At 37.8% G+C, this 14681-nt stretch overlaps 9 protein-coding genes across 9 annotated transcripts; 4 read left to right on the forward strand and 5 right to left on the reverse strand.

Moving 5' to 3' along the window:
* Window positions 1-649: 649 nt before the first annotated feature.
* Window positions 650-3658, forward strand: SAP155 (Sap155p; the record flags this gene model as incomplete). Its single annotated transcript, NM_001180005.2, has 1 exon — window positions 650-3658. The coding sequence occupies one exon, from the start codon at window positions 650-652 to the stop codon at window positions 3656-3658; it is 3009 nt and encodes a 1002-aa protein (NP_116698.3).
* Window positions 3659-3775: 117 nt separating this feature from the next.
* Window positions 3776-4663, reverse strand: ERJ5 (Erj5p; the record flags this gene model as incomplete). The annotated part of the gene is made up of 1 exon (NM_001180006.3): window positions 3776-4663. The coding sequence occupies one exon, from the start codon at window positions 4661-4663 to the stop codon at window positions 3776-3778; it is 888 nt and encodes a 295-aa protein (NP_116699.3).
* Window positions 4664-4865: 202 nt separating this feature from the next.
* Window positions 4866-5468, forward strand: KEG1 (Keg1p; the record flags this gene model as incomplete). Its single annotated transcript, NM_001180007.1, has 1 exon — window positions 4866-5468. One exon carries the CDS (start codon window positions 4866-4868, stop codon window positions 5466-5468), a length of 603 nt encoding a protein of 200 aa, NP_116700.1.
* A 53-nt stretch (window positions 5469-5521) lies between these two features.
* On the reverse strand, window positions 5522-6235 carry IRC6 (Irc6p; the record flags this gene model as incomplete). Its single annotated transcript, NM_001180008.3, has 1 exon — window positions 5522-6235. The coding sequence occupies one exon, from the start codon at window positions 6233-6235 to the stop codon at window positions 5522-5524; it is 714 nt and encodes a 237-aa protein (NP_116701.3).
* A 164-nt stretch (window positions 6236-6399) lies between these two features.
* DUG1 (metallodipeptidase) lies at window positions 6400-7845 on the reverse strand (the record flags this gene model as incomplete). The annotated part of the gene is made up of 1 exon (NM_001180009.1): window positions 6400-7845. One exon carries the CDS (start codon window positions 7843-7845, stop codon window positions 6400-6402), a length of 1446 nt encoding a protein of 481 aa, NP_116702.1.
* A 560-nt stretch (window positions 7846-8405) lies between these two features.
* Window positions 8406-9407, forward strand: MRX20 (Mrx20p; the record flags this gene model as incomplete). Its single annotated transcript, NM_001180010.3, has 2 exons — window positions 8406-8417; window positions 8490-9407. The coding sequence occupies 2 exons, from the start codon at window positions 8406-8408 to the stop codon at window positions 9405-9407; spliced, it is 930 nt and encodes a 309-aa protein (NP_116703.5).
* Window positions 9408-9481: 74 nt separating this feature from the next.
* CNN1 (centromere-binding protein CNN1) lies at window positions 9482-10567 on the reverse strand (the record flags this gene model as incomplete). Its single annotated transcript, NM_001180011.1, has 1 exon — window positions 9482-10567. The coding sequence occupies one exon, from the start codon at window positions 10565-10567 to the stop codon at window positions 9482-9484; it is 1086 nt and encodes a 361-aa protein (NP_116704.1).
* Window positions 10568-10686: 119 nt separating this feature from the next.
* BNA6 (nicotinate-nucleotide diphosphorylase (carboxylating)) lies at window positions 10687-11574 on the reverse strand (the record flags this gene model as incomplete). Its single annotated transcript, NM_001180012.3, has 1 exon — window positions 10687-11574. One exon carries the CDS (start codon window positions 11572-11574, stop codon window positions 10687-10689), a length of 888 nt encoding a protein of 295 aa, NP_602317.3.
* Window positions 11575-12553: 979 nt separating this feature from the next.
* On the forward strand, window positions 12554-14542 carry RMD8 (Rmd8p; the record flags this gene model as incomplete). Its single annotated transcript, NM_001180013.1, has 1 exon — window positions 12554-14542. One exon carries the CDS (start codon window positions 12554-12556, stop codon window positions 14540-14542), a length of 1989 nt encoding a protein of 662 aa, NP_683716.1.
* Window positions 14543-14681: the final 139 nt, after the last annotated feature.

Genomic DNA, 14681 nt, shown 5'->3' on the forward strand with positions numbered 1-14681 from the left:
AATCAGTAACAGAAATATGATAGTAGCAACACCCAAAAAAATGCTATCTTCCAATAGTCAAAAAGGAAGCCTCGATGCCATACAAGTCTCTTCTAAAGTACTATTATGTAATTCCTGTTAAATGATACCTGTATTGTGGCTTAAAAGGGCCGAAATGACAACAAAATGAGTAGGGTTAATTTAATTTTTAAAGAGGGCATTTATCTAAAAAATGAAAGACAACTATAGGGCTGGTAATTATAGAATAGGTCTTAGTAGGGTTATCCCTTCCTCTAGAAAAAAAGAAAGAAAAATAATTTTAAGTGGCCAATTAGAACCAAAACCAACAGTATCGTGGTATCATACGCTCCAAAGCAACTAGAAGAAAGGCCTTATTTGACCATTGGATTCAGTATTTTTTCTCCAAGTAGCGGTTAAAAGACTGAGAGACTAAAGCTAGATAGTGGGTTTGAGTGACTATCCCCTTTTTTCCTCCTCTTTTTTTATTATTTTGATTTTATTTCATTTTGATTTTATTTCAACACGATTAAGACACAAGCGTTACTTCCCTAGACTATAGTCTCTGCCGTTCCCATTCTATTGATTTTTGGAGCAGCAGTTTTTACAAAAGAAAAGAAAAAAAAGACGAAAACAACAAGCCAGAGTAAAGATGTCGTTTTGGCCATTTGGACAGAATCTTAATCACTCTAATATTAATAAGATCCTAGATGAATATTTTCATGTGCTACACGAACTGGAAAGGATTAACCCAAGCGTTGGTAAAGCCATTCCCGCTATTTTCAACAACGTTCAGGAACGAGGTACAAGTGACTCCCTAGATTCTATTCCGGAGGAGTATAGTCATGGTGATGAAGTGAAAACGGCACGTGGAGATCAGAAGAGTCGATTTGAGAAGGATGATCAGCAAGAACGGTATGAGAAAGAGGAAGAGGAACGGAGCATGAACTCTAGCGAATCTTCCACTACATCTTTTTCTTCTGGGTCAACTTCTAAAACTGATTTAGATGAGGAGGATATCAGCAATGCTACTGCTCCCATGATGGTCACCACAAAGAATTTGGATAACTCTTTTATTGAAAGAATGCTTGTAGAGACAGAGCTACTGAACGAATTATCGAGACAAAACAAGACGCTACTTGACTTCATTTGCTTTGGATTTTTCTTTGATAAGAAAACTAATAAGAAAGTGAATAATATGGAATATCTGGTCGACCAACTGATGGAATGTATCTCGAAGATTAAAACCGCCACCACAGTGGATTTGAATAACCTGATAGATTATCAAGAACAGCAACAGCTTGATGATAGCTCACAAGAGGACGTTTATGTGGAATCTGATACGGAGCAAGAAGAGGAGAAAGAGGACGATAATAACAGCAATAACAAGAAGAGACGAAAACGCGGAAGCTCCTCGTTTGGTAACGATGATATCAACAACAATGACGACGACGACGATGCGAATGAGGACGATGAATCTGCTTATTTGACAAAGGCCACCATAATATCTGAAATCTTTTCCTTAGACATATGGTTGATTAGCGAGTCATTAGTTAAAAACCAATCATACTTAAACAAGATTTGGTCTATCATCAACCAGCCAAATTTCAATTCTGAAAACTCTCCCTTGGTACCCATATTCTTAAAGATTAACCAAAATCTGTTGTTAACCAGGCAGGATCAATATTTAAATTTTATTCGAACGGAGAGAAGCTTTGTTGATGATATGTTAAAGCATGTTGATATTTCCCTATTGATGGATTTTTTCTTGAAAATAATATCCACAGATAAGATTGAATCACCCACGGGAATAATTGAATTAGTATATGATCAAAACTTGATCAGCAAATGCTTAAGCTTTCTAAATAACAAAGAGTCCCCAGCTGACATCCAAGCATGCGTGGGTGATTTCTTAAAGGCTCTGATTGCCATTTCTGCTAATGCACCCTTGGATGATATTTCCATTGGTCCAAACTCCTTGACGAGACAGCTAGCATCTCCCGAATCCATTGCAAAGCTAGTCGATATCATGATCAACCAAAGAGGTGCCGCATTAAATACCACAGTTTCGATTGTCATTGAGCTGATAAGGAAAAACAATTCAGACTACGATCAAGTTAATCTTTTAACCACTACTATAAAGACTCATCCACCTTCAAATAGAGATCCAATATATTTAGGCTATCTACTTCGGAAATTTTCAAACCATTTGTCCGATTTTTTCCAAATCATTCTAGATATTGAAAATGACGCCAACATCCCATTACATGAAAATCAGTTGCACGAAAAATTTAAACCTTTAGGATTTGAAAGATTCAAAGTGGTGGAATTAATCGCCGAGTTACTGCATTGCTCTAATATGGGATTAATGAATTCCAAAAGGGCAGAAAGAATAGCCAGAAGAAGAGATAAAGTAAGGAGCCAGTTATCCCATCATTTACAAGATGCATTAAACGATCTGAGTATCGAAGAAAAGGAGCAACTTAAAACGAAGCACTCTCCAACACGTGACACTGATCACGACCTAAAAAATAACAACGGTAAAATAGATAACGACAATAATGATAATGATGATGAAAGTGACTATGGCGACGAAATAGACGAGAGCTTCGAAATTCCATACATCAATATGAAGCAAAACATAAAACTTAGGACCGACCCCACGGTCGGGGACCTATTCAAAATCAAACTATATGATACGCGAATTGTTTCCAAAATAATGGAACTATTCTTAACACATCCTTGGAACAATTTTTGGCATAATGTTATATTCGACATAATTCAGCAAATCTTCAATGGAAGAATGGATTTTTCCTATAATTCCTTCCTTGTTTTGTCTCTGTTTAACTTAAAGAGCTCCTATCAATTTATGACTGATATCGTCATATCAGATGAAAAAGGAACGGATGTTTCCCGATTTTCTCCCGTTATTAGAGACCCAAATTTTGATTTCAAAATAACTACAGACTTCATATTAAGGGGCTACCAGGATTCATATAAATTTTATGAGCTAAGGAAAATGAATTTGGGATATATGGGCCATATTGTCTTGATTGCCGAAGAAGTGGTCAAATTTTCTAAATTGTACAAAGTGGAACTAATATCTCCCGATATTCAAGTAATTTTACAAACCGAAGAATGGCAATACTACTCCGAAGAAGTCTTAAACGAAACAAGAATGATGTACTCTAAAATTCTTGGCGGTGGAAGTTATATTGATGATGGAAATGGTAACATCATTCCGCAGCTGCCTGACAATACTACTGTATTAACTCCAAATGGTGATGCAAGTAATAATAATGAAATCCTTGATTCAGATACCGGGAGTAGTAATGGAACAAGTGGTGGCGGCCAATTAATCAATGTTGAGTCTCTAGAAGAACAGTTGTCCTTATCTACAGAATCTGATTTACACAACAAGTTAAGGGAAATGTTAATCAATAGGGCTCAAGAAGACGTTGATAATAAGAACACGGAAAATGGGGTTTTCATACTGGGGCCGCCGGAGGACAAGAACAGTAATAGTAACATTAACAATACCAACCATAATAGTAATAATAGTAATAACAACGATAATAACGATAATAATGATAATGACAATGATAATACTCGTAATTATAATGAAGATGCTGATAATGATAATGATTATGATCATGAATGATACATTGTTTTGTACTTTTCTTTAATTTGTATATATATATATTAATTTATATGTATAAGTACCATGTAGTTTTCTATTCATTCATTCATTCATCATGATAATATTACTTCTTACGTATCATTTACGTGAATAGATCACTTTACCGTTAGGCAATTCCATTTTCTTTTGGCCTTTCTTTGCAGAACCCTTTTTTACTTTGTTCCCCTTTTTTGTTTGGTTACCATCATACTTTTTACTATCCGTTATTATTTCTTCTTTTCCTGCGCTACCAACAGATTTGCCAAACGTCATGTTCCAAACCGAAGCAGGTATTCTCCAAAACAAACAGTTCTTTACTGAAGGTTTATCCAAGGTATCTGGCGAAATTAGTGTTTCACTTCCATCAGGCTCTACAACATAGACATCGCTAAACCTTACAACCAAACTTTTACCCTCATCCTTTTCATGTTGTTTAAACGTTAGTTGTTTTACGCCTAGTCCATTGGTATCATCCTGTTGTTTACACTGACTGATGAAGTTTTCAATTCTTGATCTTTGAGAACGATATTGAATAATAGAAATGATATACTGCCCAATATTAACGACTATCCAAATAAAGGCCAGCAGGAACCAAGTCTTAGGCTTCATTCTGGAAAAATAAAAACCACCCTTATGGAAATCATAGTTTGGAAAGCCATTCTGTAGATAATAATCATAAATCTTACGATTAGAGCTGTTTGAAAGAATTTGAGTAGCGAGGTTTAACCTTTCATACAATTTACGGTATTTAGGGTTCTTATCCGGATGGTACTTCTTGGATAGCTTTCTTAAGTTTTTTGTAATCTCCTTTGTACTAGAATTCTGCAGTTTAGGTAACTTCAAGAACTTGTAGAAGTTCATATCTGGGCCATATTTCGTACTTATTTCATTTTGTAATTGGAAAATTTCTGTTTCAATGGTGGTAAAAGCATATGATAGAGATACCAATCCCAGGACAACCAACGCAGGTTTCCAGTAACCGTTCATTCTTTTAGTGATCTTGTAACCTTGATTTTTTGTTCGTTTTCTATTCTTTTGGTACGTGTTATTTTGAAAATCTCATTTTTTTCGTGATTATTAATTTTGAATATGGAAATTAAATATGATTTACCTTCAAATTGGGAAATAATGTAAATACAACGTCAATAAAAGTATTTGTTCGGTCACATATATTTAACTAGCATTGAGGATGGCAGGTATCAAGTTGACGCATAAGCTTTATCAGTATTATCAATTAGCCACAAGCTTTTTGTATGCTGCATTATTGATACGGTGGCTGATATTAATGCCACTGGTAGGGTCTCGGTTTTTACCGGGAGGAATCCACGAATTCTTGATATATTTGATGTTTTATTCCAGCATCATGGAAGTTATTTGGTTGCTTAGATTCCACGGGTTCAAATATGGTTTGCTTTCAAGAACGTTTTTGAAAGACCTAAATTTTATCTATTTAGTCAGCGTGATCCATTTTTATGACGATTATGAGCATGCATTGATCCTCAAGAATGCATCATATTCTAGTTTCATTATTTCCTTATCTTTATCACAGGCATATTGCCATTGGTGCAAACTTTTTAAACGTAAGGGCGTAAAGGAAAGAACACTTGTATGGAAGGTTAACACATTTGTTACATTGCCAATTCTCTACCTGAGTGAATTTGCATTGCTACTATTAAATATCCAGGTTAAGAACTATCATTCTACCCCGACTTTGGACATAATCAACAGGGTGGTTTTACTAGCATACTTCCCTGTACTACTAACAGCATACAAAAAACTATTAACAAAATGAGCAATCTTATTGGTTTAATACATATGTATACACATATACATATCTGTACATACTCATAAATATCTGGATAGTTCGTCAGCCATTTCATTTGCAAAAGCATCAGCTTCACTACTATTCTCGATAGACTTATATTTTAGCCTTGCACTTTGCAAATTCCTAATTATTTGTTCGAGGGGCATTTCATTAGGAATTTCCTCCCTTATTTTAGTAGCCGGTTGAACTTCACAATTTAACCAGTCGTGGGTATCTATAATCTCCTGGATCCTATCAAGCCCCAATTTTTCTCCATAGTCGTTATGATTAACAGTTGGTTTTGACCTTTTCCAGTTTACGAATTCGATGACGTTTGTAAAGGCATTGCTCCATATCTCATTCAGTTCATCAATTTCATCTTGCTCGACTTCTTCGTTCACATTGGCCAACACAACAAAAGTATTTCGATGGGCAGCTATCATGAATTGGTGCAGCAGTTCTTGAGGTTTTGTTTGCCGGATGTCCGTTATTAAGATAATTCCTGCCATGACATTTCTAAGCGGTTCACATTCAGGCGTTATAAATTCTTCCACCCATACTGGTATCTCTTTGCAAGAGTCAATATAAAGATCAAAATGGACTTTATAGTATCTATTTTCCCAAGTTTGGTCCTTAACTATACTGATGCCCGTGCTAGAGCAATGAAACAGGTCTTGCAAAAATTGTGTTTTTAAAAAGTTGTGTGGGTGATCTGATAAAACCAATATTTTATTCTGGGGGTATTGAAGAACCATGGTAGATTGGTATTTTTGCGTATATATACTTGCTATCTTGCTGCATCAGATTTTCTCTATAAAGAGTTTTCTGTTTTTCCTCTCTTTTCAGAATTCGAATAGGAATGAGTAAACTTGAATGACATGGAATTTACACATATATACACATATATAAATAAGATGACTTAGTTTTCTGGCGATTCAGAGTAATATTGCAAGTAAGCAGCCATCGTCTTCATACCACCAACAAAATTTGAAATATCTAACTTTTCATTGATTGAATGAGCACCATCATCGCCTCTACCCATTGGCAGCAATAAGACACTAGTGTTCAAGGCATCTTGGAAAGTCAAAGTGATAGGAATGGAACCACCTTCCCTGGTAAAATCAGGATCGACACCATAGACCAGTTTTGTGGCCTTTTTAGCAGCAGTAAATTGGGCGTTGAATGGATCAGAAACCCAATAAGCACCATCATGGATCAATTCTGTTCTGCACTTGTTTGGAGAGTTCAAGGACTTGAATTTGGCATCACAATGCTTCTGGACCAAAGAGGTCAGTTTCTCAGAATCCATGTCGGGGACGGTTCTAATGGAAAACTTACCGAAGACCTTAGCTGGAATGACAGTCTTTGCACCTTGAGCGGAAAAGGCGCCTTCCACACCATGAATGGACAACGAAGGATACCTCCATCTGTGCATCAAGATGTCTTCCTTCTTGTCGTACAAACTTGTCTTAGAGCCAGTTGCAGCGTTCAATTCTTCGACGCTAAATTCGATATCCTTGTATAGAGCCTTCTCCTTTTCGGTTAGAGGAGCAACCATTTCGTCAATACCGTCAATCAGGATCTTACCCTTAGAATCCACAAGGGAACCGAGAACTTGCATTAAATCGATCATTGGTTCAGCAACAACACCACCAAAGATACCAGAGTGTAAATCTGCACTTGGACCCTCAATGATGGTTTGATAGTAGTTGCAACCTCTTAGACCATAAGTCAAAACAGGCTTCTTAGTGCCTAGCCAGTAATTATCGGAAATACAAACGGCATCTACACCTTTAAAGTAACCATTAGCTTCCTTTTTAATCAATTCATCCAATTTCAAAGAACCACTTTCCTCCATTCCTTCGAAACAAGTAACTAAGTTAACGGGGAATTCTTGTCCGGAGGCTTTGAAGGCGTCCACAACGTTAATCCAAGATAATAAGGGACCAGTGTCATCGGTGACACCCCTTCCTTTCATGATACCTTTAGCCTCATCAATGACAAGCTTGAATGGCTCAGTATCCCAACCATCTTCCAATTGAGCAGGTTGCACATCATAGTGACCGTAAACCAACACAGTCTTTTTTGAAGGGTCGCTGCCGAACCTAGACAGAATCACAGGAGGTAGAGACAGATTTGGCGTAGAAATTGGTGGAGGTTGAATGCCCAGATCCACCATTTTAATGTCATGGAACCCCGATTGTGATAATTGCTCGGAGATAAACTTGGCCTTATCGAAGACTTTGGACCTTAGTGATTCATCCGAAGAAACAGCGGGGATTTGAATAGCCTTAGTCAGTCTGCTGAAGAACTGAGGCTTTAAAGAATCAATCTTTTGGAAAACGGAAGTAAGTGAGTGAGACATGCTTGTGTACGATGCTCTGGAGCAACTGAACTAACAATGAAGGGAGATTCAATTGATAAGAACAACATGTTGCTATTATAGTCTCTCTTTTTTTTTTGACACATTTTCTTGTAGCCGTTTTGAATGACGAATATAAGGGATATTGCTAAAATATGCTGTGGCATTGGTCAACTTAAAAGAATACGAATACTTATTCTAAAAGATGTGCTCGAGTATTTAACCCACCGATTGGCGCACAAAATGTGTTGTGGAGTTATCAATCACTCGAGGGATTTAATCGACTTCTTGTTTAGTTCGCCTTCGCTAGTCATAATAAAATCGACTTATTAATCCAAAAATTTCAAACTTTCTTGTCAACATAACTTCTGGAAAGGGTGTCAGAGGTTTTTCCTTCTTGCGTCTGCTGATTTTATTAGGTTGTTTAATTTAAAGGGCTTTGAACAGAAGTGGGAACTTCTTCCGCCTTATTAAGCTATTTTTCAATCGAATATAATTGAAAAAGTAATTGCTCTCACAGGTAGTCGAATCGTAAAAAAAGGGCAGTAAGAACAGCACCCGACATGGCTAACCAGGTAAGTAGTAAACTGTTTCGTTCCAAGACGCTAATGCTATTTTATTAACGCTCTCTTTTTTCTCGTTTGCAGAACTCTGACCTTTACAAGCAAATCACTGCCGGCAGTGTAGCTGCTGTGTTTCAAACGACAATGACATACCCATTTGAGTACTTAAAGACTGGTTTACAATTGCAACCGAAGGGTACCGCTTTCGAAATCATTTTACCTCAGATTAAGTCGTACTTTGTTGGCTGCTCTGCCCTAAACGTGGCCGCATTTGGTAAGACTATTTTAAGGTTCGTTACGTTCGACAAGTTATGCCACTCCCTGAATAATAACATTGATAATAATGATAATTTTCAAAGACTGACTGGTTATAACCTTTTGATCGCTGGTACGTTGACAGGAATAGTAGAAAGTTTGTTTATTATCCCTTTTGAAAACATAAAAACCACCCTTATCCAATCGGCGATGATCGATCATAAAAAATTAGAGAAGAATCAACCTGTAGTTAACGCAAAGGCAACCTTTCACAAGGTGGCGACTAAATCTACTCCTGTGGCTCGTATCGAGAAACTACTTCCAGCGGTAAAACACATGTATCAAACAAGAGGCCCTGCTGCGTTCGTCCAGGGAACAACAGCCACCATATTTAGGCAGATAGCTAACACCTCTATTCAATTTACTGCATACACAGCATTTAAACGGTTGTTACAAGCAAGAAACGACAAGGCATCCTCAGTAATAACGGGGTTAGCCACATCTTTTACACTCGTGGCAATGACTCAGCCCATTGACGTCGTAAAAACAAGGATGATGAGTCAAAATGCCAAAACTGAATATAAAAATACCTTAAATTGCATGTATAGAATATTTGTTCAAGAAGGCATGGCCACATTCTGGAAGGGCTCCATCTTTAGGTTTATGAAAGTCGGTATTTCAGGAGGCTTAACGTTCACTGTTTATGAACAGGTTAGTTTGTTACTAGGCTTCTCTTCCAGGTCTTGATAATTTTGTGGATCTTTTACTCTTTTCTGTACATAAATTGCCACTATTTAATTATTTTCTCTACGGTATCTTTTTTAGAACAAATAACTTTCAATTCTTGATTGAAGTTCTAAGGGAAGCAATTCGTGCGCGAGCTCAAACATATCATCAACGTTATTGATAATACCCATATCGATAAACGAATCTACCAATTCCTGTTTTTGTAACGTGCCGATTTTTTGTTTCAAGAAATCCATTATATTTAAAGATTCCTCCTGTATAGTAGACCACGTTTGTTTCGGCAATATTATCCTATTCTCATTCAAAAATTGCCTTGTAAGATGTTTTAGATCCATTATTTGCAGCGGTTTTATAGAAGAACGTCTCACCGCAGGGACATTTAAACGGATAGGATCGTTGCCTATATCATCCAAATTTTCGTCACTGGTGTTTTCAAACGAATAATCTTCGTTTTCTGCTTCTTCTGTCTCCTCTTTATCGTCGCTTGGTAAATCTTCAGATAGTGGTTCTTCCTGTTGCGTTATGGAAATTGGTACCGGATCACGTACTGGCGGTTCATCTACCTGATCCATTCCAATGCTTGGCGACGTGCGCAAAACTTCCATAGAGATACTGTTAGCTTTATCTGGAGAGTGCACTGTCAATTCATCCTCGTGTCCTGTCGTGGGAACATCTTGTATTATTATCGGGTCAATCTTCCTACTTTTCAAGCCTTTGTCTCTTTCCTGCAATTTTGCAAATACTGTTTGCGATAAGGAAGTATAATCAGGTTGCGTTTCATTGCCAATGTTGTTATCTGTCAGTTTCTCACTTCTGCTCCGAAGAAGCTCATTCTCCTCTGGTTGGCTCTCTTCGTACGCTAATTCATCTATTAGATTCCGTGCTTGAGTTTTATTAGTAGTTGTATCGTTGCCTTGTGATTTGCGTGCTAACACTTGGCTTAAGTCTTGTAAAAAACTTCGTACTTCGTTCGGATCTTTATTGAGGATGTCATGAGACTTAGTAGAAGCAGATAAAAGTTTTCTATAACCTGGCGTATTTCTGATCAGTACCTCATCCTTGAGACGTTGTTCTTCAAGGGCTCTCTCCCGAAAGGGGGTTCTGATCTCTGAGACTTCTGTATTCTCGTTGTTACCGGCGGCCTTCCTGGGAGTGCTCATTATTCATTTCTTATTTCGTTACTAATCGTCGTGTGTGTCATTAATCGGTAACGCGTAGCTTCTTAATCTTATTTAGAATATGTAAATAAAAAAAAGTAAAAATCGAAGCCTAAGCATTTTCAATGAGCCAGTTTCAATGAGAAATCAATCACTGGTGTGCCTTGATGAATGCTACTAGTGCTGTAAATGTCAATGTCATCGCACAAATACTCCTCGAGGTTGTCCAAATTCAAGCCTCCACTACATTCCAAGAGGAAATGCTTTTTACCATTCCATTTGTTCTTAAGACTTTGGGCGCACATTTTCAAACCGTCACCTTTGAAATTATCCAACATGATAACGTCTGCACCAGCTTCAATGGCCTCTGTGGCTTCATCTTCACTCAAACACTCCACTTCGATCTTCACAGCAAACCCGCACACGGCCCTGGCGTTCTTAACTGCGTTTGTTATAGAACCAGTAGCCCAAATATGATTATCTTTGAGCATGACCATAGAGGAAAGGTCGTATCTGTGCGTGTCGCAGCCACCTACAAGCATGGAATACTTTTCTAATCTACGTAAACCTGGTGTAGTCTTTCTTGTCCCCGCAATGGTCCCCTTGTAACCAGTCGAACGCGCCAAACTGATTATCTTATGTGAGGCGGTGGCAATTCCACTACTTCTACTAAGGATGTTCAAGGCGGTTCTTTCAGCTAATAGAATGTTTTTAGCGGGCCCAGTAATTTTAGCTACAACAATCTTACCAGAGTCATTCTTCGAAGGCTCCAAGAAGGAGCCTTCCTTAAACAACCACTCAACTTGCAATTCGCACTGATTAAAGACTTCTTGCGCAAAGGGGACACCACACAGCATACCATCCTGCTTACAGTACAAATTGGCCTCCTTTAGGTCGGAACCAACAACATATCCACCAAAATCAAAAGAAGGAACGTCCTCGCTCAGCCAATTGGTGACGTCTTGTCTCCATGCTCCATTAACGGGCAATAAGTGTTCATAAACAGGCATTTTTTTTTTTTGGTGTGTGTTCTTTCTGAGGATTGCGTTCTTTTTGTTGCGTTATTAAGTGGTGTCTTTAATTTTCGAATTTATGGCCCAAGATATACGAAAACTGCGGTAGGAGTCATGATAAATGGGGGCTCTTCAACCAACCGGCGTCACCAAAAGCAAAAATATCCTGGAGCGAAATATCACATTGTTTGTAACCAAGCTTGTACCTTTGACAAGTTAACTTACGTCTTGCCGGGGTTTGCTACTACGCATTCAAGTATATAAAACGTTGTGACACACAAGTTGATAGAAACCTCAGGATGTATAACTACAATTCTAGTTTCCATCTCATTAGTCCCAAATGACAATAAAAAAAATTACTGGCCATGGAAGATGACAAGCCGAATATTAGCTCCTTCGATCGAACTGTGCGTGGAGAAGAAGCTACTACTATTTAATAATTAGTATCCCGTGATTTTGAGCTGTCGCTGGCATTATGTACCTGACATTAGGTATTTAGGAAAGGTAGGGTAGATCAGTTTAGTACCTCAATGGGTGCGGAAGGTTAATCTTGAAAAATTTGCGATTAGTAGACAAGTTTATTCTCACAAGAACAAAATATTCAGTTCATTTCAGATATGATCGTGAAGGTGGAAATCTTTTTTTTAAAAATGAGAAGTGTGCCCAACAAAGAAGTAAAAGACAAGTTAGCTTTCTGTCATGCTTGAAAACTTTATGGAAGCCTGTGCATTGGCATTAGAGGCATCTCCGACAATCAGAAGAACACTTCTTGTTATTATAATTACCCATATATTTTTTTTTTTTTCAAATTGACTACTAGGAAAAAGTGACAATTTATAGTAAAACTGGCTAGAAAAACCTACAAGAAAAACAAAACCAGGTTAGGCATACATTAATACAAGATTATATCAATCGGAAGTTCGTATGCAAAATTGCATATGGAGCAAAGGAAAGGACTTCCATTTAAGACGACAGTATGAGTTATAAGGCTAACCAACCATCTCCTGGGGAGATGCCGAAAAGGTCACCTTCCATCCTGGTGACAGATGCAAGAACATCCAAGAATAGAATGAGTGCACCGTTCGCTGGACACGCTGCTGGTAGTAGGAAGAATATGGAAAACGCAGGAGTTACGAAGTCTCAAGGAGTTCGCTCTTCCGCTATTGGCCCTTCTCCGCTGCAGAGTTTTACTCATCCAAGAAGGCGATCGTCTGGCAGGTTTAGCGATATATCCATAGATAATATTCTTTCTGATAATTCAGATATTCCCTCTGCCAGAAGAGAGGAAAGGCTATCCAGCTCTTCAAGCGATAGGCCTCGCCAATATGAGCGGTTAAGTTCGCGTAGAAAGATGATCAATCCCCTGCCTCCAAGAACATCGAAGACGTCACAAAAGTTAGTGTTGATACCGGAAGACGACAACTTGAACCACTTTCAAACTCTACCAACGAACGCGCTGGATAGGCAAAGACCGAAAGTGGGCTCTATGAAGTCTAATTCCTTCGATCGGCTACCTCGATACTCAAAAGAAAAGTCCATGGCAAGAATCACCGCATATAATGTTGCTGATGGCTTCAATCTCAACCAATTGTATAAGTTTCTGCAGGAAACTCATGAGGTTTCACCAAGATTGTATGATGAGTGTCTATACGTTGCGTATACTTTGCCACTTCTACCAGGTAAAGGCGGTTTTAGAATCAAATCAAATTTATCTAAGAAAACAATGGGTGGAAAGACATTAATTGATAATTTAATTGATACAAGCGAACAGAGAGATCATCATTATGAATATTACTCAGGTGTGGAAACTGTGGAAGATGCAAATAATAATTACGAACTAGAAACCAGTGGAAATAACAATAACGCTAATCAAGACACCACAACAGTTCCCGATCATCTACCAAATCCAGTTGGTCAGCAAGACTCTTTTAATCCTATGGAACCACAATTTTTTGCGGAAGAAACTCCCTTAGAGATAGAGAAACGGGAAAGGACAGAAAGAATAAACATGCTGAAGAAGGAGGAAAACGACAGTGATGCAAGTTGTGGCAACGATAATAATAATAAAAATAATGATAAGAGTAAACTTTATGCTGTTGAGGGAAACGATCAGTATGTACAGTCCTCTCGTTCACCAGCTTCGCCATCATCAATATCTACGCCATCGCCACCATCTTCATCACAGAATGATTTTGATCGTGTATATAAAATGCATAGGGACAACGACCATGAAGGCAATGATAGACATGCAGAAATTTTCATTTTTCACTATGGCGTTATTGTTTTTTGGAACTTTACTGAAATTCAAGAGAAAAATATTCTTGGTGATATAACATTTGCAGATTATAAGAATTTAATGATCCGGCCGCTGGATGAACAAGATATTGAAACTGAACAATTCCATTTCGAATATGACAGAGATACCGAGAGACCGAGAATTTTCAATGATATTGTCACATTACGTTCAGGTGACCACATTATCGAGCTGACACTATCACATGCGATTGCGCAATCTTCGAAATTATCAAGGTTTGAATCCAGAATTTCGCCGATTTTAATATCAGTCACAAAACTACCTAAAAGACTAGCATTATATGGTACCCTTGGGTTAAAAAGGGAACAGCTTTTGAAAAAATCAGGGAAGCTCTTTAAATTGAGAGTGGATGTTAACCTTTCATCCACCATATTGGATACACCCGAGTTTTTTTGGTCGTTCGAACCAAGTTTGCATCCACTGTACGTGGCAATGAGGGAGTATTTAGAAATTGACCAAAGAGTACAAGTATTAAATGATCGTTGCAAAGTTTTCTTGGAATTCTTTGATATATGCGTTGACTCTGTTGCTGAAAGAAACATGGCTCGTGTTACATGGTGGTTTATTCTTGTCATTTTATTTGGAGTTATATTTTCATTAACAGAGATTTTCGTTCGTTATGTAATTATTCATCGTCATACTTCTACATAGATATTCATACACCCTTCTAGACGGCATTAAAAATAAATTAATGATATATTTAGTTATCAAGGTTTTTAGTCATATATTTCACCGTTATTACCATTCTTGGTCACGTGCAAGTAAAACCACTCGTTGATTGGCTCCCCTC

Source organism: Saccharomyces cerevisiae, chromosome VI, assembly GCF_000146045.2.
Source record: "Saccharomyces cerevisiae S288C chromosome VI, complete sequence".
Taxonomy (NCBI): Eukaryota; Fungi; Ascomycota; class Saccharomycetes; order Saccharomycetales; family Saccharomycetaceae; genus Saccharomyces; species Saccharomyces cerevisiae.